The sequence below is a fragment of the Ceratotherium simum genome, chromosome 11, assembly GCF_057802395.1.
Source record: "Ceratotherium simum simum isolate JZ-2026a chromosome 11, ASM5780239v1, whole genome shotgun sequence".
Lineage (NCBI taxonomy): Eukaryota > Metazoa > Chordata > Mammalia > Perissodactyla > Rhinocerotidae > Ceratotherium > Ceratotherium simum.
In genome coordinates, this window is record NC_141910.1 from 37572454 (window position 1) to 37597160 (window position 24707).

The 24707-nt window shown below is 36.0% G+C and overlaps 1 protein-coding gene across 3 annotated transcripts in view; it reads left to right on the plus strand.

Moving 5' to 3' along the window:
* The window catches only part of SRBD1 (S1 RNA binding domain 1), a 213504-nt gene that overhangs the window by 178591 nt on the left and 10206 nt on the right, over positions 1–24707 (plus strand). For 2 of the 3 annotated variants that reach the window (XM_004436692.3, XM_087436821.1), the window contains exons 17-19: positions 5409–5515; positions 6809–6985; positions 10418–10600. In XM_004436692.3, the coding sequence (XP_004436749.3) occupies positions 5409–5515; positions 6809–6985; positions 10418–10600 (467 nt within the window). The remainder of the gene's footprint in view (positions 1–5408; positions 5516–6808; positions 6986–10417; positions 10601–24707) is intronic. The other variant, XM_004436691.2, reaches the window with a different exon arrangement.

Consider the following 24707-nt stretch of genomic DNA (forward strand, 5'->3'; position numbering starts at 1 on the left):
ATTGTTGTGAGGATTAAATTAGATAATATTATAAAGCCTTATAACAATGCCTGACAGTAAAATCTCAAGGGTTTTTGGTAGTATTGTTATTGTTAGTTGTTTTTATTGTCTCAGTCTTCCCACTAGACTTCAAGCCCCTAGATAAAATGCTGCAGTTAGACAAACGTCAGAGATCTCAACTCCAAGTGGCTTGAACAGTAAGGAAATTCATTATTCTTTATTAAAAAATAAGGAAATTTCATTATAAGAAGGTCAGAGGAGGGGTGGAGTCCAGAATTGGTTAGTACAGGAGCTCAAGAGTATCATGAAGAACCAGAGTTTTCCACGTTTGCCACCTGCCACCCTCAGTGAGTCAGCTTTGTCCTCGGGCTATCCCAGTCATATGATACAGTGTTTACCCTTGCTCCGGGACTCATACTGAGTGAAAAGAAGAAAAGACCAGCTCTTCATAAAGGTCTGTATTTAAGAGCAGTGAAGTCTTTTTCTGAAGCCCCAGCAGATTTACCCTCACATTTTATTTGCCATAGTTGAATAAATGGAATGGGACTGCCGTGATTGGCTTACACCGTTATTTTTCATACCTTTTATTCATGACACACAGTAGGAAATGCATTTTATACCATGACCAAGACATCCACCACACGTGTTTGTGTGTATGTATACGTCTCTCTGTACAGTTAAACATAATTCAGAATAAAAGCTTCTCAACATAGTACTTACCCTTACTACCTATGATAAAGTTAAATACTATTTTATTTATATTTAAATATAAGGAAAGATTTAATTTAATGTGTAGGTGTAAGCTGTTCATGAATTTGTTTCTGTCGAGGACAATGAGCATATATGGTACACTGTTGAGCCTATTTTAAATTTTGATTAAGTCAAGATTGAAAATACTTTTTCACACAAATATGAGTGGAAAAATAATCTTAGTAATAATTGATACAGATAAGAATTATCACTGAATTCTATGCTCAAGGAGACAGGATTATACAAGTGCGTGAATACCAGGATTTGGGGATCGCTAGGAATCATCTTGGAAGCTGCCTAGCACAGAGTATAAAAAGATCTCAGAACTAAATGCAATGTGTGAACTTAGATTGAATTCTGAACTAGAAAGAAAATGCTGTAAAGTGTAATTTGGACAACTGATGAAATTTGAGTATAGGCAGTGCATTAGATAATGTTATTACATCAATGATAACTTTCTGATTTTAATTATTATACAGTGGTATGTAAGACACTCCTTGATATTTAGAAATACACACTGAAGTATTTATTTGAAGGAAGGCTATAAGGAAATTCTTTGTACTCCTATTGCAAATTTTTTCTAAATTTGAGTTTATTTCAAAATTAAAAGTTTAGAAATGCCAAGAGAGATTATTTTTCAACTGAAAAAAATGTGTATCTGATTCTTGAGTTCACATATAATGAATGCATAATATGAATGTCATGGTGTTTAATCCTTTTAATATGCTGTTGGATTAGGTTTGCTAGTATTTTGTTGAGGATTTTTGCACCTATATCCACAAAGAATATTGGTCTATAGTTTTCTTTTCTGGTGGTATCTTTGTTTGGCTTTGATATCAGGGTGATACTGGCCTCATAGAATGAGTTAGAAAGTGTTCCCTCCCCCTCTATTTTCTGGATGAGTGTGAGAACGATTACTGTTAATTCTTCTTTAAATGTTTGGTAGAATTCATCAGTGAAGCTAGCTGGTTCTAGACTTTTCTGTTTTGGAAGATTTTTGATTACTGATTGAATCTCTTTACTTGTTATAGGTCTATTCAGATTTTCTTATTTCTTCTTTAGTCAGTTTGGGCAATTTCTGTGTTTCTAGGAATTTGTCCATTTTTTTTCTTTTGCAGCTTATCTAATTTAATTTGTATTGAACAATAATGCATTTTTACATTGTGTAAATATATCTGATTCAGTTTTATATGAAGTTATATTTAAACCATACAAAATAAATCCTCCATAGAACTGCATTGCCTTGTATCTGACCTAAAATGCATTCATCATGATGACACTTTGAGCCTTCCAGTTGCTTCACATCCTTACCAGTACTTGGTATTTTCCATCGTTTTCATTTTAGCCATTCTGGTAGGGATGTTCCAAGTGTTTTTGTTTGGTTTTTAAGTTTGAAGACTTTAAACTGTCATCTGCAAGAACACTGTTACCAACAATACATCTGGGGTCTGTCATTTTTATTGAGTTTTGCGTATTTGTAAAATCATTTTTAAAACAAGTTTAAAGTCTTAGAATTATTTTTTTCTATTTAAAATGTGGCTCTGGTCAAAGATTGCTGATTGGATTCAACATTTTCTCTCAATTTTGTCACTATTAACACTTCCACATCTGGTAGTTGAGCTTGCTTCATTATTCTTTTTTTACTCAAAGTTTAAAATGATTCACTTTTAAGACAACTTGTAATAACTCAGTTCAAATATTACAACTGCTGATAATTTTAGAATGTTATACTCAATAACATCCTTTCTGAAAAATACACTGAAAGTTTGTAACTAAACTTGGTTGAAAGAATCAGCCCTTTGCCAATAGATGATAAACTTCTCATACTTTTTTTTCCTTTTTTCTCCCCAAAGCCCCAGTAGTATGTCATAGTTCCACATCCTTCTAGTTGCTCGTCTCATACTTTTTTTGATGCTTTGCTTCATAACTCTGTAGTTACTCTTTAACCTCTCCATCAACCAGTGGTCAAAGTGACTATCATTTATCAGAAGATCAAATGAGATATCAGTGAACAAAACACATGTTCCTGGCCAATTTACGTATTCCTCTCACATGATAGTGTCGATTGGCTGCATTATTTATTGTACTGTTAATTCCATGTTGAGGACATGTGCGACATGGTCAATGTGGTCTATTCTATTTCTTTCTTGATTTTTTTTATGCTGGTGGCAAGCCACCAAATTAACTTTATGACCCACTAATTGGTCACAGCCCTCAGTTTGAAAACCACTGGTTTTAACCGGTCATTATCATCTGCTGGAGATGGGGCCAGCTTCCCCAAAGCATATAGTCTTACAGAGGTGTGGTAGATGCATGAAACACAATTGGGCTTCTGTTTGGAAGGAGGAAAGGGGGTTGGAGGCTAGAGTTAGGATAGGCAACCAAGGTTGTCTGCTACAGGGACTGCTACTCTTTTGGATATCCCAAGCATCTGGTGTGCTTTGAAGTATGTGGAGCTGTTGCCTTTATTCTAATGACTTCCAACTAGTAATCTTAGTTTTTCCTGTTTTTAGTTTTGTCTCTTTCCTTAGATATTTTTTCTTTGCTGTAATTGTGCTTGCCTTTACATTGTCGTCCATCTCATACTCTCAGTTTTTAAAGTCTACTTTTTCATTTTGCTGCTTCTCATCTACTTAGACAAAGAAAAGACTATCCAGCTTCTTAAAAGCTGTGGCTCAAGAGTAATCAGGTTCTCAGTGAAGTCTTAGTTTTTCCTTTATGATCTTTTTCATGATTTTGTTTGCTTACTAGATTTTTTAAATTACGTCTATACTTTTTAGCTGTGGCCTGGGTACTTACCAACTAGATTATCTCTGAAATACATAAGTACTCCTGCACCCTTCAGTCTTCTAGAACAAAACCTTTTGCTTTTATTAAATGATAATGTACTCACAATACCTGGAAACTTTATTTACTATATTGTCTTCCTAAGAATTTAAGGTTATCAAACCTATCCTTGTTTCCTTGAGGCGTATGGAGAAGAGAAGGATGCTGACCCACAGTTTCATATCTGAGAACAATGACTAGAGGATCTTTAATTTTAGAATTATGAATAACATCAAGTGTATTATGACCTATTCATTGTGGTAATCTGGCTTTAGTTAGCTAACAAATATTTAATTTCAAATATTACATTTCATCAATTCTAAGATGCACATTTTCTCACATTTTAACATCTCTGAAATCAGGATGCATCTTACAGTTAATGGTGTCCTACAGTTGCTGTTGGCCCTATGGCAAATCATGGTGTAGTTTCTGCGTAAACTTGATTGTTAATCCTGGAGACGTGACTGAACTGTAAACCCTTCACTGTTTTAGTCAACAAACCGTTGAACAATAAAACATTTAAGGACCTTCAACGAAAAAATGGGAGTTTTGTTGCTATCCAAAATCTTTTCTGTTGATACTTTCTGTTAAGATTAAGATAGGACTACTGTTAAGGCTCACAGAATGATCCTCTGAAGTTTGAAAGAAAATCCCAGAGACTATAGAGTATTACTCTTTTAAGAAATGCTGCATTACCTAGGCTCTTGATAGCATAAAAGACAATACTGCATGGAAAAACTTGGACATCTATCATGTGAAAAATTGATTAAGAAGAGTTGAACGCTGAATGTGAAGAAATTTCAGGAATACCTTAACCAGCTTAGATTTCTTATATTTTCCTTTTTATCTATGCATGATATATGATTTTTAAACTTTCTAAATAAGTCTGAAAGAGTTCTTTCAACACTTAAAAAATAAAATTTCTAAGTCATAAGAAAGCATTGTATCATGGTTTAATTGGCAGTGTATTTTCTTTCTTAGTGGTACAGTCATGCATCACTTAACGATGGGGGTACATTTTGAGAAATGCATTGTTAGGCAATTTTGTTGTTGCGAACATTGTAGAGTGTACTTTCACAAACCTAGATGGTATAGCCTGCTACGCACCTAAGCTATATGGTACTAATCTTATGGGACCATGTCGTATATGTCTGTCACTGACCAAAATGTCGTTATGCAGTGCATGACTATACATAAAATAATGGTGCTTCTTATAAGCAATAGTATCTTCAATTTGCTGAAACAAGACTTTGATTTACTGTCAAACTTATTATTAGTGTACTGCTTCCTATTATAATATACATTTTCTTCTTTTAAGAAGAACTAAGGGACAGAATACATATGCAAGTGAAGATAACACTACAAAGCAGTGCATGAATGGTAGAGATCAGTACATCTCAAAATGTGCTCCGGAAACCAGCAGCAATATCATTACCTGGGAGCTTGTTAGAATACAAATTCTCAGGCCCCACCCCAGACCTATTGAATCAAAAACCCTGAATGGGGGGCCCAGCAACCTATGTTTTAATATGCCCTACAGGTGATTTTGATGGCAAGCTAAAGTTTGAGAACCACTGCTCTGGAAGAATTTTGGAAAAGGGAAAAATACTGGTGCTGTTCTATTTGAGTCAGGTATATGAGTAAGAGAGTAAGAAAACACAGATTCCTTAAGTTCAGCTCAATTACATCTGCTAACCATGTGTTTAAGAGAAATGAAGAAATTTACTATGCTGTGTCTCCACCAGCTACCAGTAATGTAGACAAAGTAATAGAATAGTCCAAGAACTGCATGTCCTTCACTTTTAATTGATATTTGATCTTTGTCTTTTCAGCATGATGTGTCTCAGACTTTACTCAAGGCAACACTGGACAGTGTTGTGGAAGAATGTGTCAGCTTTGTGGGAGTGGATATTAACATCTGTTCAGAAGTTTTGCTAAGGTGAGGCGAGAAGTCTGTGGCTGAAGATCACAGAATCTTGAGTTTAACTGGCTATCCAGTTCAAACTCAGCTAGAACAAGGGGACACGTGTATTAAGTTGTCAATTATAGAAAATCTATGAGTTCATACATTGCTTTAGGTAACCAGTCAGAGGGGAAGACATCATTTAAGAAAAGAATTGTAACAATTCACATTATCATTTTTAATACTGCAAATCTAAAGTGAAGAGCATATGGTAACCATTGAATGCATTAGTGTTGCTAATAGAATTTAAATAAGGTTAACATGGAAAAGAACTGTTTGCCACCACCTGAGAGTAGATATTTTTCACTAGTTCAGTTTCTTGCATACATATGTCAAAGCTGGCAGTAACCCCAAAGATAAATTCTGGGCGTTCAAGGTATGGTTACCATATTTTTACCTTGATTCCACAAGTCACATATCAAAGTCTCCATCGTCTTATAATCACATCTTATATACTCTGTCTTTTCTTTCTATGGTTATAGAAGAGCTGCTTTTTTGTTCATAGTCTTCCATTTATTACACAAATATGCTGATGCAGCATGAAATTCTGGACCTCTGGAAAAGATCTGGACCTTTTTTCTTTGAAACTGGTATAGCAGAAAACATCCCTTATGTTTTAAGTTGTTGCTTTTTTTTACCATCTCTACAAACGTTCCATAATTCCATACATGGAATTCTGTAATAGAATTAAGATTCCCTTAAATAGTAACCTATTAATTAACACCAAGAAAACTACCTAAATATATAGTTTTCGTATTTTTATACTAACCATGACATTCATGGATAAGTACCTTTCTGTAGTTCAAGTCTTTACATTGATGAGAGCAGGCCAATAAAAAAAAAATAGGGTAGTACAATGCAACTGTAGCTATCATAACTTCTGCTGCTAACTCACTTTGTAAACTAAAAAGGAGTAGGCAGAATTATTACCTGATGCAGAAATACAAGGAATGTGAATAGTGTAGAAATACTGTGGGGAACAGTTCTTTTTCTTGTACCAGTGTTAACCAGTTTACGAGCATCTTTATGACAGCTACTGATTCTGTCATTATTTTACATTCTATTGTCCTTCTCTCCTCTTGGACAATTGTTTTTATTTAACTCTCTTTTTAATTAACTTAGAGACATATGACAGCATGTAATTGCAGTTGTTTTTATGATGCAAATGTTTTATATCATTGTCTTTTCAGATGAGATCTTTTCTTTCAGTACTTTTAGAACTACTGTACTGCCACATTACTCATTTTGATTTTGTTTTTTTTTTTTTAGGCATATTGCAGGACTCAATGCCAACAGAGCCAAAAATATTATTGAATGGCGAGAGAAGAACGGGCCCTTCATTAACCGAGAACAGCTGAAGAAAGTGAAGGGGCTGGGCCCAAAATCTTTCCAACAGTGTGCTGGCTTCATCAGAATCAACCAGGATTATATTCGAACATTTTGCAGGTGATTATTAAAATGTACACTTTTGGTTGTATTATCAACCTCCTCTCTTACTGTTACCTATCCTACTCACTAGCATAAATCCTAGGTGTCTGTTTGTTCATTCCCTCATTCAATATGTGTTGACTGTCTAATTTTTTTTTTTTTTTTTTTTTTTGGTGAGGAACATTGGCCCTGAGCTAACATCTGTTGCCAGTCTTCCTCTTTTTGCTCAGGAAGACCAGCCCTGAGCTAACATCTGTGCCCATCTTCGTCTATTTTGTATGTTGGTCGCCTCCACACCATGGCTTGGTGAGCAGTGCATATGTCTGTGCCTGGGATCTGAACCTATGAACTCTGGGCCGCCAAAAGCAGAGCACGCAAACTTAACCGCTAAGCCACCGGGCCAGCCCCTTGACTGTCTGATCTTTGCTAGGCACTAGGAATACAACAGTGAACAAATCAACAAATTCTCCTTTCTCATGGAGTTAAATTTTTATGTGTGAGACAGACAACAGATAAACTAGTAAAATAATTAGTTTCAGGTGTAATAAGTGTTATAAAAATTGAAACAAAGAGTTATGACACTGTCTTGGGGAGGACTACAACTGCTTATGTGAGTTATTCATTGAAAAGTTATTTGAGCCCAATTTTGAATGAAAGAAGGAGCCACAGGGATCAGAAGGAAAACATTCCAGGCAGAGCAAACAGTATGTGTGCAAGGTCCCAAGGCAGGACTGACTTTGCTGTATTCAAGAAATGAAACTAAGGCCAGTGTGATTGGAGCATCACAAGTGGGAAGGACTAGTACAAGATGAGGTGACACAGGACTTCATATTGACAGCTGTTCCCCTAAGCGTAGTTGGGCTTCCCCGCTCCCCCTTCACTGAAAACTGACCAAAGCATTAATTATCAGTTGTGTAAATTAAGAGCTAAATTCTTGCTTTCTGCTCCTGGTGGCACAAAAGCAAAGAAATTGGGTAGACTTCTTAGCATTTTGTAATCATGAAAGAATAGCTTTTATGTATTTGCTACTTTGGACTAACTCGTTCATTCATATGTATTTTTTTCTTTTGGTGAAATTATAATAAAGGTCATATGGAAAAATAATCGTTATTCTGGAAAAGACTAATAAAGGGAAAACCAGCCCCACTGGACAGTAGAATACTTTATAAAGCTATAGTAATTAAACAGTTTGGTTTTGATGTGGAAATAGAAGAGAGTAGAGTCTGAAATCCACCAAAATGTAGATAGAATTTAGTTTATGATAAAGGTGACATTTCAAATAGTGAGGAAAAATTGATCAATTATACAATAAATAGGTATTATGACAACTGGCAGGAATTTGGTAAGTGTGGGAGAAGATATAGTTCCACTTCATATCTTATACCCAAATAAATTCCAAGTGGATCATAGACTTAAATGGGAAAAGTGAAACTGTAAAAGTACCAGAAGAAAACATTTTGCAGAACATTAGAGTGGTGGAAATTGTTTCTAAGTAGACCAGAAAACCCAGAAGCCAGAAATGAAAAAAAAAATGAGGATAAAATAATCCCATGTTTCTTAGCTTACATGTTTTTTGAACATTTGGTTAGAAAATTCAAACAGTATAAAAAAAATCAAATGAGAAGAGCCCTTCAATCTCTCACTTCAAAATAGTTTTATATATTATTTCCTGAAAATGAATTATACTTATGTCAGCTTGTATGTATGTGTTTATTGTTTTAAAATGCATGCAGAAGGGATCATGCTATACAACTGTTTGAAACTTGCTTTATTTGTTTCAGTAATATATCTTGGATCTCTTTCCAAATATTACATATAGATTTATATAATTCTTTTTTTTTTTTTTTAATTTTTTGTTTATTGCAGTAACATTGGTTTATAACATTGTAAAAATTTCTATAATTCTTTATCATGTCTGCACAGTATTTAATTTATGGGTGGACAATAACTTAATCAGTGCCCTATTGAGGAACATTTGGGTTGTTTTAAAGCCTTATATTTTTTCAACTGATAATGAAATACTTGAAGATTCACTACTGTTATATCTTCTTGATAGATCATACCTTTATTCAGAATGGACTATTGCTATCTCATTTAATGTTTTTTCTTTGAAATCTATTTTGTTTGCTAGCAATGTTGCTATATTTGCCTTTTCAGAATATGCTTGATTTTTTATTTTCAAACTTTCTATGGCATTTAATTTTTAATATGACTCTTATGAACATATAGATGGATTTCATGGTTGTGCTCAATCGTCTATTAATACATTCACATTTATTGTATTTATTGATTTCTTTGGACTTAATCTTCCATCTTATATATTTTTTATTCATCATGCTTTCTGATTCTTTTCATGCTATTTGTTGAATTTATCAGTTGTTTTCTCCTCCTTTTTCTCCTTGTTTTCCCACCTCATTTTTATCTCCCCTTAGTAATTTCAAAGTTGTATATCTTACTTTTATTCTTCTGGTGATTATCCTTAAATTTGATTTGGACTGACCTCTGGAATTAATAGGTGTCCCTGTCCTCTTCCTAGAGAAGACTAGAACCTTAGGGCTCTTCCCAACCTTCCTCCCTTCAGCTCTACATCCCACGATGAGATGACCTGGGATTTTAATTTCAAACTGTTCTTTCTATATATTTTTTTACGTTATTCATGAGCAGTTGTTTAACTTAATAAGTTTTTATGGTTTCAGCGCTCATCACTGTTTCTTGTAGCCCTTCATTTTTCTTGAATTCCTTGTTTTTGCTGGAGTATATCCTTAATAAATTCTTTTCAGAAAGGGTATATTATATGGGTTGTACTTAAGTCTTTACGTGTCTGAAAATGATGTTAATTTGCCCTCTTATATGAATGCTAGTTTGGTTAGATATATGATTCTAGATTCAAAATCATTTTCTTCAGAACTCTAAGATATTACTCCCCTGTGTTCTGGCATCTGATGTTTGTCAGTGAGAAATTTGATGCCAGTCTGATTCTAGTTCCTTTTGAAGTAATCTATTTTGTTTTTCTCTTTTGATTTTTAAAATCATTTTCTAATGTTTCCATACTATATGTCAAATATGAGTCTTTTCCATTCATCCTATTTTGCACTCAGTAGGTTCTTTTAATTTAAGAACTTGTGTTCTGTCTTCAGCTTTGGGAAATCATCTTCTCCTTCTCCTCCTTCTCTTTATTTAATTTATTTCCTTTCATTTTTTGTGTTCTCTTCTAGAATACCAATTATACAGGCTGAATCAGTTAATGTTTTTGACATTAAGTAACAGAAATCTCTATTAACAGTGTTTAAACAAATAAGTGGTAATTTCTATGAAATGAATGGTCAGAATCTAGGTACTGATTGTGTATATTTGTGTGGCAGAGAAATAAGCACATTTTTAATTAAAGACTCTTCTTTTCTGCCCAACTTCCCCTCTTCACCCTGCCCCTGCCATTTTAAATGGTTACAGTAGTCAGCAGACTGAATCTGCAGGCCACATTCAGGGAGTTGCTGTGACATCTTCAGCAGGTGTCGAGGTCACAAATGAGAAGCAGGGCAAGAAGAAAAGCAAAACTGCAGTGAATGTTGTACTGATGCCAAATCCTTTGGACCAAACTTGTATTCACCCGGAATCATATGACATAGCGATGAGGTAAGTCTGAGGCCCCCATGAGAGTTCTCCATGCCCAGAGTGAGTTCTCTACAGCAAATGGCCTTTGTTTTGGCATAATGGAGACTTAAAAAATATGACCATGTTTAACATGACAACATTTTTCAGAAGTTCCACATTGCTGAGTTATGTGGCACATTATTTTATTTCAGTGAGGAATGAAACCATTATTCCTGGAGCGGTGTCAAGCTAATAAACCCTGGTACTAATGGTGAAGTGTGTGTAATGGAAATTGCATGGCACTCTCCTCTGTTTGTTTTGGAAATTAACAAGACACAAATGACTAGCACCTGGCTTAAAGCTTGTGCTTATCTAAAGATAAAGCCCTTTTGGAAATAAACAGCCAACTCTCAGATTTCTTAAGAAATATTGCCCTGCTTGGTTATTAGAGTCTAAGAAATGATGTACTTTTAATGTACATACATTAACACAGAATGATATGGGGGAGGTTTTTTAGTACAAGGGAAAGTTTAATGTAAGGCATTAAAAGAAAAAATACCACAGTTGATTAGTTCCAAAATTTTAATTAGTTCAAAACAGTGACTTGCTACATAACTGAATATTTTAAGACTTTTACTGAGTTAAATGACAGTGTGTTTAAAAATAGTGAATATTTTAACTTCTATTACATGTAAAGTGAGATTTTTAACTTGTTTTGAAATAATCTATATTTGATTATTTTAATAGATGTAATTGGTTTCCTTTCTTTTAAAATGTTTAAAATCGAAAGACTATAGTATAGCACATTATAGAGAAGTTAGAAAATAGAAAAAAAGAAGTAAAAAATAATATTCTGTCAACATCAAAACAGTGGTACCTGTTTTTCTCCCAACATTTTATTATGAAAAAATTTACAGAAAAGTTGAAAAAAACTTTTTACAATGAATTTCTATATACCCACACCTAGATTTTATTATTAGCATTTTACTATGCCTGTTTTTCCACTTATCTATCCATCTATTTGTCCATCAGTCCATATTATTTTTTTATGTATTGCAGAGAAAATTGCAGACATCAATACACTTTCAATTAATATGTCAACATTTATATCATTAACTAGAATTCTATAATTCTTAACAGTTTTTTTTCTTTTAAGGTAAAATTCACATACAGTTAAATTTTAAGAGTACATTAGCTGAGGGCCGGCCCCGTGGCTTAGGGGTTAAGTGTGCGCGCTCTGCTACTGGCGGCCCTGGTTCGGATCCCAGGCGCACACCAACGCACCACTTCTCCGGCCATGCTGAGGCTGCATCCCACATACAGCAACTAGAAGAATGTGCAACTATGACATACAACTATCTACTGGGACTTTGGGGCCAAAAAAAAAGGAGGAGGATTGGCAATAGATGTTAGCTCAGAGCCGGTCTTCCTCAGCAAAAAGAGGAGGATTAGCATGGATGTTAGCTCAGGGCTGATCTTCCTCACAAAAAAAAAAAAAAAAAAGAGTACATTAGCTGAGTTTTGGCAAATAAGTACCTACAAACCCAAACCCTTATAAAGATAAAAAACATTGCCATCATTCCAAAATGTTCCCTCATACCCCTTCCCAGACAATCCCTGCCCCAGCCTCCTAGATTTAACCCCATTTTGATTTTCTTCTGCCAAAGATTAGTTTACTTTTTCTAGAACTTCACATAAACAATACCATACAGTTGTACTTTTCTTGTAAAGCTTCTTTCAGCATAATGTTTAGAGATGTTATCCATGTTGTAACAAGTATAAGTAGCTTGTTGCTTTTTATTGCTGAGTAATATTCCATTTTATGAATATACCACAGTTTATTCTTATTGAAGGAACCTTGCCTATTTCCAGTTTTTGGCTATTATGAGTAAAGCAGCTATGAACATTGTTGTACAATTTTTTGTTGTTGTTGACATTTGTTTTCAATTATCTTGGAAAAATGCTTAGAAATGGATTTGCTGGGTCATAAGGTAAGTGAATGTTTAGTTTTCTTAGAAACTTCTAGGCTTTACTCCACTGTAGTTCTACCATTTTACATTTCTACCAACAATGCATAAGATTTCTGGTTACTTCACTTTGCTATCATTTGATGTTAGTCTTTTTAATTTTAGCTCTTCTAGTGTGTGTGTGTGTGTGTGTGTGTGTGTGTGTGTATGTATTGGTATCTCTTTGTGGTGTTAATTTGCATTTATTTCCCTAATGATGTTGAGCACTTTCTCATGTGTTTATTAATCAATTGTATATCTTCTTTTGTGAACTATGTTCATATCATTTAGCCATTTTCTGAGTTGTTGACCTTTTTATTATTGAGTCAGAGAGTTTTTAAAAATATATTCTGGATACTAGTCTTCTGTCGAATATGTTTCACAAATATTTTGTCCCGGTTTGTGGCTTACTTCTTTAATTTATTATTGGTGTCTTTTGGTGAGCAGAAGTTTTTAATTTTGATGATGTCTAATTTATCAGCTTTTTTCTTCTATAGTTACTGCTTTCCATGTCCTAAGAAACCTTTGCCTACCTCAAGTCATGAATGTATTCTTCAGTGTTTTCTTCTAAAAGCTTGATGGTTTTAGCTTTTGCATTTAGGTCTGTGATACATCTGAAATTACATTTTATGTATGACTTGAAGTAGAGATCAAAGTTCATTTTCTTTCTCCATTATGCACATTTAGTTATTCCAGCACCATGTTTGAAAAACAACAACACAGCTTTCTTTTACCCGTTACTTTGGTACCTTTGTTGAAAATCAAATGACTGTATAAGTGTGGGCCTATTTCTGGGTCTCTGTTCTGTTTCATTGATCTGTTTGTCAATACCACACTATCTTGATTACTGTAACTTTATGCCAAGTTTTAAAGTTCAGGTAGGGCCGGCTCCGTGGCTTAGCGGTTAAGTGCGTGCGCTCTGATGCTGGCGGCCCGGGTTCGGATCCCGGGAGCGCCCCGAGGCACCACTTCTCCGTCCAACGCGAGGCCGAGTCCCACATACAGCAACTAGAAGGATGTGAACCTATGACATACAACTATCTACTGGGGCTTTGGGGGGAAAAAAATGAATAAATAAAATCTTTAAAGTTCAGGTAGTGTTAAGTCCTCCAATTTTTTTTAAATTTTGCTCTAAATATTCTAGATGATTTACATTTTCCTATAAATTTTAGAATGAGCTTTTCAATTTCCATTAAAAAACAAAACAAAACAAAACTGGTGGAATTATGTTTGGGATTACATTGAGTCTGTAGGTGAATTTAGGAAGAGTTGATGTCTTCGTATTATTTATTGAGTCTTTTGATCATGAACTTATTATATCTTTCCACTTATTTCGGTCTTCTTTCATTTTTCGCAGCAGTGTTTTTTAGTTTCCAGTATACAGGTCTTGCAGGTATTTTATTAAATGTATTTTATGTTTTTCAACACTTAGTAAATGGAATTTTTTAATTTGTTGCTAATACGTAAACATACAGTTGATTTTTTTTTACAGTAACCTTGTATCCTGTAGCCTTGCTAAATTCACTTACCAGTTCTAGCAGATGTTTGTAGATTCTTTAAGTTTTCATGTATAAACAGTTCTGTTATCAGCAAATAGATGAAAATTTTACTTCTTTTTTTTATCTTCATGCTTTTTATTTCTTTTTCTTGCCTATTGCAATGGCCAGGATATTCAGTACTGTGTTGAATAGAAGTAGTAAGAGTGGGCATCCCTGTCCCATTCTCCATCTTAGCACATGGTTCTCATTTTTTTAATATCAAAACAAAAATTGTGGTCTCATATGATAGTAATTGTATTTTTAGTGTTTGTTGTTTGAGAAGATGCATAGGTGCATCTGGATTTATAGATTTCTTGCAACAACTGATGTCTCCATGGCAACTAAATTAGCATTTTGTTATATGCAAACCAGTGTCTTTTTTTAATGTACATTTTTGTTTGTTTCCATAATGTAGTTCTAATATGGTTTATAAGTTTTTCAATTTACTTTCTAAGCACAAATTTTTTGTTTCTGCATATCCCTCTTTTTAAAAGGCTAGCTAATATTCCATCAAGTGATTGAACTGTAATTTAGTAATAATAGTACTAGTAGTGGTTCTTTACAATGGGCTCCTAGAAATGGAATTACTCTGCCAAAGGGTTTAAAAGCTTATGTAGCTCTTGATATATATTGCCAAGTAACATAGTGATTTATAATGCCACTAGCAATGTTCAAGCCTGAGAAATCTTGAATTTCTCCTGTCAGGCAGGATTTTTCTGCCAGTTTTCACATGGGCCAGTTTCTCCATGTGGAGCATAAAAGCCCTACCAATGACTTCACCGATCTCTATGCTTCCTTTGGGAGTAGCCTTGTCTCTCTGAAGCAAGGTATTTGTGGACTATTTCTTGGGAAATTTCTTCTACATGAAGTTCAACTCCTGACCTTTAAAATCTGTAAACAAAAGTGGTAATTTATCTAATTAAGCTTACCATCCTCATTATCCACTTTGGAGTGATGGTAGTCATTTCTAGCTTTCAAATATGCTTAGTATAGACATCACTCATCATAGGTAGTTCATACTTTCGTATAGTGTTACATAAGGGTCTTCCCAGGGAAGAAAAGCCCATTAGGGATATGATTAGGTCATCACTGGTTTGACTTCAGTTCTGTAAAAGTAAGTTCCAGTGCAGTAAATTCATGTTTAATTATATCAGAAAACCAGTGGGAATATAAATGGCTTTAATGCCACCCCACCATAATGTCACTCCCAGAAATACACAAAAATGTAAAGCCATTAAGTCTTTTTACTTTTGTATTTATAGTTTTCTCTTTCATATTTGTATTTTGTAAAATTGAGATCATAATATTTTTAACCTAAGTTAGTCATTTTGTGGTTTAAAAAAAGTCTACTTTTCTTTTTTTTTTACTATTTTTATTATTTATATTACCTTTTTTTTTTTTTTTTTGTGAGGAAGATCAGCCCTGAGCTAACATGCATGCTAATCCTCCTCTTTCTGCCGAGGAAGACTGGCTCTGAGCTAACATCTATTGCCAATCCTCCTCCTTTTTTTTTTTTTGCCCCAAAGTCCCAGTAGATAGTTGTATGTCGTAGTTGCACGTCCTTCTAGTTGCTGTATGTGGGACACGGCCTCAGCATGGCCGGAGAAGCAGTGCGTCGATGCGTGCCCGGGATCTGAACCCGGGCCGCCAGTAGCAGAGCGTGCGCACCCGACCGCTAAGCCATGGGGCCGGCCCTATATTACTTTTTAAAAGTCATTTACATTTACAGGATTCTCTATTAAATATTAAAGTGCTTTGTTGTATGGGCTGAATTTTTTTCTTGTTTGTTTACCTTTTATATCTGCTTATAATGCTATCATGTTTTTGAAATATGAATGTTTTAAATTTTTATGAAGTAAACTTACTATTCATTTGCTTGCTTTTATGCAAATTGGTCTTCTCTTAAGATACCTGATCTCTAAAAGCAATTCAGTGTTCTCCATATTTTTTTTAATATTCTTTATGGTTTCATTTTTTACTTTATGAATTTTATTGTTGATGATTTTATTCATCACTTAGAATGTACAAAGGTAGGCCTGAAGAATATAAAAATGAATAGAGGTGATTTACGTTCTCAAGGAGCCAGCCAAAATAGGATAAAACTTACAAATAACTATGATAGAGGTTAATAATTAGTAAGTGCCCTTTGTGAAACACAAGCGTTGATCACAGGAGAAAGAGGTCATTTCTGGATAGAGGTATCTTGTAAGGCTTCGTGCAGGAGGTGACATTTGGGCTAGGTCTTTAAGGATTTCAACCAGCAGAAAGAGGAAAAGAGATGTTTAAAGGATTGGACACAGGAAAATATAGCTCAGGTCAGGTTTGGGGAGTAGTTAATAGTCCAGTAAAAACAACAAACATTCATTGAGTCATTCCTCATCACCAGGCACTTTAGAAGCATCATCTTGTTGAAACCTCACAGCAATCTTATGAGCTTGGTACTGTTATCATTCCCACTTCTTTAGTGTACAGTCTCAGATAGGTGAAGTCAGTTGCCTAGAATAACTCACCTGATGAAACCAAGATTTGAACCAGATCTGTGACACTCCAAACCTGAGCTCTTAACTAGGTCATAATTAGAAAGCTAGTTTGGAGCCAGATTTAAATGTAATCATAATGGTCTTTCAGATTAAAAGACCATCATACCCTTAAAGACAGTATGGGTTCAGCACAGAAAATAAAAAGACTTGTGTTATGGGTGCTTCTTAAGGAAAAAAAAAAGAAAGAAAGAAATGAGTATGTGGGATATGCTGGCTTTGAGTGTTATTCTCTGTCATCACATGGCTGAAATGAGACTCTGCCTTTCCTCTGGAGAAAATGTTACCTCCTCCAATAAAGGAAACTTGGCCTGTTTATTTTGTTAAGGGATCTGTAGGAAATGGATTCTTCACATAGAGTGTGTAGAATTTTATGCTGTTCTGCTGCAAATAGGATGTTTCCTGAAGATTGCACTAAAAAGAATTCCCTTCCATCATGTTTTTTTAGAATGAAGCATGTGCATTTCAAAATAAGCAGCTTGATAGTGACCGTGTTTGGTATCTTCTCATTTTAGGAGAGGAGTAGAGTGTAGAGCAGGAGTAGCATATTTATCCTAGAAATGTACCCATCTCTGCCAGAAGATGTTTTTAAGTAAGAGAGAGAGAGAGTGAGGAGTAATGCAAAGTCTTTAGGAAATGGCAATTAAAAAAACATAGTAAGATAATCCATATTATGGAAGATATAAGGGGAACCTGGGATTAAGAAACCTACTATTGCCACAGATAGATTTTCCTTCAATAGTCCTTTGAGGCCATTCTATTCTAAATCTTTTTTACTTGTTTCAGGGTCTTCTCATATTTACCTGATTACTTCACTTCCTACTTCAATGAAAAAATGCAAAGCTACCTTACAATCCCCTTCCTTATATTGTCTCCATATCTTTACTCATTCTGTCCCATACTTCCATAAGCTACCCTTCCATCTCTTGTTTCTGTTTCTCTCCCTACCCTCACCTCGCAGAGGTTGCTGCTAAGGACTCTTGACCTTGGCTTTCTCCAGGTCTCCCTGTGTCCTAGTTGCCTTACCTCTAAATGTAGGGGTGTTGGGGTGGGGAGTGGCAGCTAAATGAATAAGGTCTTTTAGCTTTATAAAATTTTGTGATTGTCTCTTGTGTCTTTAATGTCTCTACTGCTTATTCCTTTCATTTTGGCCCGCAGGCATATTATTGCTGTGGTCTCCCCATTCTCCACTCCCTAACAGCTAAAAGCAGCAACCACCTTTTATCTTACTTCCCCCTAGAACTTCTCTCTCATTGCTCCTTTGTTTCATTGCCAGACTTCTCAGAAGAATTATCTGCCTCTAATTCTTACTGCTTGCTTTCTCCCAGTCCCTTACAGGTTAGCTTCTATCCTTACCACTCTTCTGATATTACTCTCTTAACTGAACTCCTGATTGTCAAAACCAGTGGCCTCTTTCCATCCTTAAATCACTTACCCTTTCTGCCACATTTGACTCCATCAGCTTACTGACCTTCTTCCATGAGTTTTGTTTTCATATTCTGCCTTCTCTGACTTCTCTTCCTCCTCTGGCCCTCTAAATGTAGATATTCTTTAAGTTTTTGACCTCAGCCACCTTCTCCTCTTGTTCTGTATGCTCCCTTGGGTGAGTGCGTCCACTCACATGACTATCTTTATCACTCACCTCTCCACTGATAATTGCAATTCTATATTTCAACATCTCTAGTCCAGGCCTTCCGCATAAGCTCTAGCTCTCCCTTTCCATTTGCCTGTGAGAGATTTTCTCATGAATATCCTAGCACTCAAGCTCAGCATATCTAAAACTAAAGCTTGTATCCTTTCTTCTCCCTCCCTTTGTAACTCCCTCTTTTTCTCCCATCAATCCCCCGCACTAGCCCCACACAAAAACAAGACAGACAAACAAAAAGGCTTTGTCTTCCTCTCTTTCCATTAACCGAGGCTAGAATTGACAGAATCATTCATTCATTCATTAAACATATACCCTCTGAGTGCCTGCTGTATTCCAGGTACTGTTCTGCAATCTTGGAATAAATTAAAGATCTCTGCACTCAAGGAGACAGATAATATACAACCAGCATAATAAATAAATTTATAATTTGATAAAGGTGATAAGTGCTGTGGGAAAAAGGGAAAGAGCAGAGTAATGCGGATCAAGATTGTCAGGGCTATGGGTGAGGGCTTACAGATTTGAGTAGGGAACTCAGAGTAGGTCTCATTGACAAGGTGACATTTGAGCAAAGTCTTGATGGAGGAGGTAAAGGAGTTAGCTGTGCAGATATCTGGGGGAAGAGTGTTCCAGGAAAAGGGACCAGACAATGTAAAGGCCCTAATGTGGGAGCAGGCCTGGCATATTCAAATAATAGCAAGAAGGCCAGTGTGGCTAAAGCAGAGTGAGCAAGGGAGAGAAAAATAAGAGCAGGTCAAAAGGGCATTGGGAGGCTATTACAGAGGCTTGGCCTTAATTCTGAGTGAAATCAGAAGCCATAGCAGGATTTTATGCTGAAAAGTGACATGCTCTGATTTGCGTGGTAAAAGGATCCTATTGCCTGCTATGTTAAGAATAGACTATAAGGGGCAATGGTAGAAGCAGGGAGACCAGTTAGACTAATTGCAGTAATCCAGGTGAAAGATGATGATGACTGAAGCTAAGATGATAGCAGAAGAGTTGGTGAGAAGTGATCAGATGCTGGGTAGATTTTTAAAGTAGAGTCAGTACGATTTGCTGGCAGATTGGACGAAGGGCATGAAAGACAGTAACTGTGGATATGAATGGCAAAAATAATATGAATACCAGAGACACTGGAGGATGAAGTGGAAACTTATTGTAAAGGAGGGGAATGGAGAAGAGAGAAGTTAAAAACCTAAACTTGGATCACTCCCCCAGTGATTTCGTCTAGTCTCATGGCAGTAAGGACTTTCATAAGTACATGACTCTTAAATGTATGTCCTCAACACAGTCCACTCTTGCAAACTCCAGACTCATGCATCCAGTTGCCTACTCGACATCTCAAACCTAACATGTCTTAAACTGAACTCCAGGTCTTTCCCCAAAATCTTGCTCCAACCATGGTCTTCCTTGTGATGATGGCGGTTCATTCTTTCTGTTTCTCATTCCAAAAGCCTTGAATTCGTCCTTGACCTTACGAGATACCCCTATCTAGAAATGACCTCTTTCTCCTGTGAATAACTTTGTGCCTCACAAAGGGTGCTTGCTAATTATTGACCTCTATTATGGTTATTTGTAAGTTTTATCCTCCCCATTTTGGTAGGCTCCTTGAGGGCATTAATCACTTGTATTCATTTATGTATTCTTTAGGCCCTACCATAGTGTTTTGCACATTCTAAGTGATAAATAAAGTCGTAAACAACAAAATTCATAAAGTAAAAAATGAAACCATAAAGAATATACGAAAATATGGGGAACATTGAACTGATCTTAGAGATCAGGGATCTTAAGAGACAACCAATCTTGTATAAAAGCAAGAAAAAGAATAATAGATTTAAATATTTTTAATTAAAAAGCTTCTTTTGCTGTGGGCCTCAGTACTCCACTTTACCCCACTTGTTTATAAGAGACTTGGTTGGTCAAAAAGAAGTATGACACAGTAGAATATATTGTCATTAAAGTTGTGAGCCTCTCCAGTTGTCCTTGTTCTTGCAAAGTAAGTAATGCATCTGAAAATTTCATACCAGGTTGGCTAGGCTAGTAGCAATTAAACTTAAGGTTAGTTTATAGTTGTAGGCTGTCAGCTCAATAAGACGGGATCATATGAATCTGGTTTACTACTCTGTCCCCAGCACCTAACGCAGACTGATGGGGCAGTATTTGTTTAATGAAAGAATAAATGATAGAAATAGAGAATGAAAGATGACTACACAGAAGAACACCGAGGAAAGGGAAGTACTCAGGAGTTGACAACGTTAATCAAGCAAAATGGAATGTTTAGCGTTACTTCAATCCAGGTATTTTTTCTGTAGTCTAAACTGGCTGAGGTCAATGCAGTTGTGTAAGCGAAACCATTGAGAGAACAGCTATGTTCTAAGAAACCTTTCTGCCGTTGCCTATCCCACATGTTGAGTAAGTGCTTCCTTCAGAATCCCTTGTGGATTGAAGGGATTTTAGGACCTCCCCAAATTGAATCCCATGCCTTCACAGAGTATTGTGTCCAGAGCCCTTCCTAGATTTTATAGACTAGAAAACAGAGACAGACCATGAAAGAGGATTACTTACCATTTTCTGTCATCATCCAGAAATTGTCAGGATGTCCCCATGTGTGAGTGATTTCATTGTGTTGGGTATTGAGGGACGTGAGTAAAATTGCTGCTATATTATGAGTAGAATGAAGTCCAGAAACAGCCTATTTAGGGGTTGCCACTCCCCCGTGCCTCCTCTGTTTTTGTCCTACCATTTTGCTTGATGAAGAGAGTCAAAGGCAAGTATCCGATTTCCCCTTTTTCTTGACTGAGGTGCCAGGAGGTAAGTGCTTTGCACTGCAGGTTATGCCGATTTGTACATGTCACAGTGAGACCTGGGATTCTCCCAAAGAATCTGCTGCATTAAGAATTTGATTCACTCCAGATAGTTAAGCTTGAAAGTTATATTCTTGATTTAACTTGAAAAATGCCAGGAAATTTAATGTCAGGACTGTCACTTGGCACTCATTTTGATAAAGCATTAGCTAGTATTTAATTGTTATCTCCCTTTTGGCCATTAGGGAGAAATTTAAAAAGACTAGTTTCTAGAAGTGTTTAACAGCCTGTGTAGCAGGAATATGGCATGTGGCACCATTCAAATGGACTAGGTAAATGTCTATCAAGGAATGATTTGTATCAATATCTGCACTATAATGTTAGTACTATCATATTTCCTTTATTACTGCTGCTGTACCTATTTCTGACTCTTACAATCAACGTTGAAAAGTATGTTTTCAGAGAGTAAACAACCGTCAGTTTAACATTCAGGTCTGGGACAGGAGTAATCACATAACCTGGCAAAATATTTACCTGGCGAGGGAGATCTTCTGTACAAAAGCCAAGCAATGTTTATTCTTAATTTGCAAAAAACTTGTGTCAGGTTTTTAAGACCAAAAATTGTTCAGAGGGTACAAACTTCCAGTTATAAGATGAATAAATTCTGGGGATCTAATGTACAGCATGGTGATTATAGCTAATCATACTGTATTATATACTTGAAAGTTGGTAAGTGAGTAGATCTTAGATGTTTTCACCACAAAAAAGAAATGGTAATTATGTGACCTGATGGAGGTGTTAGCTAATGCTGTGGTGATAATCATTTTGCAATAAAATAAGTGTATCAAATCAACACATTGTACACCTTAAACTTATACAATGTTATGTGTCAATTTTATCTCAATAAAGTTGGGGGAAAAAAAACAAAAAAACAAAAGTAGAATTAACCTAACAGATACACAAGGGTTCTGTGATGAAATAAATGGATCCCAACTGATGCTGTGGGCTAAAAGTGGTTGTGGAGCCGGGGCATGGTGAAGCCCTTTAGAGGTCCTGCCTTGCCCTCTGCTGTGGGGCTAAAATAAGTCAAGCCCAGACAGTGACTAGTGGCCTTTACTGAAGACCTTTAATGAGTGCGCACATCTCAGTCTCTGTTTCTTTCCCATTCCTGTTCAGGTTTAGTGTCTCTGAACTCTTCTTTTAAAATTACTTTCAGAGGTTTTTATCACATTCTTCCCAACTCAACCCCTTCTTTCTGCCCAGCAGGGAAAAAAGTCTTCTAGCTAATAAGCAGCTATAATGCAAGGAGTTTAGATTGTTTTTGTTAAAAAAAAAAAAAAAAATAGCAGCAGTAGAGCAGTGACATTCACAGACTTGATATTCATAGTTTCGAATGTGAGCACTTCAGAAGCCCCGTGACTTGTGGTGATTTGTAATTTCTCTAAGGGGTAAGTCACTTAGCCTACCAAATATGTCTAGCACCCCTCCCCACATCTAAAATTCACCGCAGCCTTATTCTACATTCGCATGCCAGCTAACTTCTGCAATGATAAAAACATGTTTCTTTGTGGGAAACTTGCCTGAAAAGAAACCCAACTACAAATGCTATAAAATAAATGAAGATTAGATAAACAGACCTAAGAAATTATTTGCAAATTTGAAAGATCTTAAATTTTTCTGGACTTGCCTCACAAGAGTTGGCAGCATTCAGACATGAAAATCAAGGCAGAATCATTGCTGGCTTTTGATAAGTGAAGTCTTAGGATGTGTATCAATTAGTTACCCCGCATTAACTTCTTCTATGGAGCTGTGATTAGACAGTATTAGATTGCTTTTCATAAAGAGACATAGCATCATAAAAGGGAGGCCAAACCTAAAATATAAAAATGGTAAATGGACAGATTACTAAAAGTGATTTTTGTTTTTGTTTTTTTTTTCTTGTTAGTAGTTAAAACCCAAACATATTGCTATAATTCCCAGGAAGTAACATTTATCATATTTTCAAAAGTGCCTTCACAGAAGAGAAAAATGATGAAAGAGAATCTACCCACTTGAGAATCGGATGATCAGGCTGTGGGATTCTTGGGAATTGATTGTCGTATCTAATGTCTTACACACTGTTCCAACATGCACCCCACACGAAGTTTTGGGCGAGGCTGGAAGAGGGAACTATGAAGTTTAAGAATGTGAGACCTGACTTTCCCCTAGCTCAATCTGGAGGCAGTACAGTGCCAGACTGCCTGGATTCAAATCATGCCTATTTGATCTGGGAAAGTAATTTAACCTCCCAGTCTCTCGGTTTCCTTGTCTGTTAAATGAAGATAAAGATAGTACCTACTTTATGGGATGATATGAGTTCTTAGCACCTGGGACAGAGTAAGCTGCTGTTGTTGCTATAATTGCTACTGCTGTTACTTTAGTTGTGATTGAGAAGGGGCTGCCAACCTGAGGCATAAAAGAAAAGGGGAGGGTGGTCTACAACTGTTGGTCTCCTGGGAAAAATTTAATTGTTTTACTATGTTATCCAGATATAATTTGGGACATTTAACATTAACACTGGGTCTTAGGACTGGAGAAAATACTGCTTTCTCTGCTACATATCCTTAGTGCCCAGTGGAGGAGGAGCGAGAGAGAGTTGCCAGCCAGCCATAAAGCTGTGCTTGCTTCAGTCTCTTCCATCTCCAAAGTATTTGCCCTTCTCTTCTCTTCTTCAAGTTTAGATCACTCAGTCTGGAGCCGGAAACTCAGTAGGCTATTGATTTAGTCTCCCATTATCTCCCTCCTCCCCTTCCTGTCCCCAGTCTAGCTATGGATTTTAATCTTAGCCTGTCTTCTGACTCTCTGTGTGACCATAAGCAAATTACTTTGACCTCAATTGCCCACTCTTTAAATGGAATAAAAATGGCTCTGCCCATTCAGAGGACAACCAGAGGATTTATGGAAATGGCAGGTGTTAAGCCCTTTCAAATTTCTTGAAAGATCCCTTGACAGGATGGAATTCATAGTAAAAAGGTTGTTTCCCAAGAAAGAAAATCCTTTTCCCTAATACATGGGCTTTATCCTCTAGTGGTGCCGGAGCTGTTTAATTTCAGTTCTGCCATCATGAGCCTGTATGTTTTTGAGCACCACTTTTTTATTTGCCCTCCTGCTTTCAGATATTCACAGGCACTAATCCACATTATGGCTTTACAGCCAGTAAATTAAATTATATGAATTCTAAACACAGTGTTTTTGAGCTATAGAGAGTCTGCAGCCTTTGAAACCACTAACTTAATTTTGTCCAACTCTTATTCAGTAACTCAAAAAGAGCCAAACTTTTTCCTTTTGCATTTGGTTTAAAAAATAATGATAAATTGCTCCCAGGCAGTGGTCCTGGGTGCCAAATTTTATCTAGGATCTAAATCTTCTGTCTGCATTGAAAATCCCCCAAAGTAAGGGGGTAAGGAGTGCTGATAAAGATGTGATATGTGACAACTTTTACCTTAGCTACAACCTTGTGGTCTCATCTGTGTGACTTTGGGCAGGTCACTTAATCTATCTGAGTTTTGATTCCTTTATCTGCAAATCTATATCTACAATAAATTTTTGAGAGAATTAAATGAAATCATCTCTATTGAGC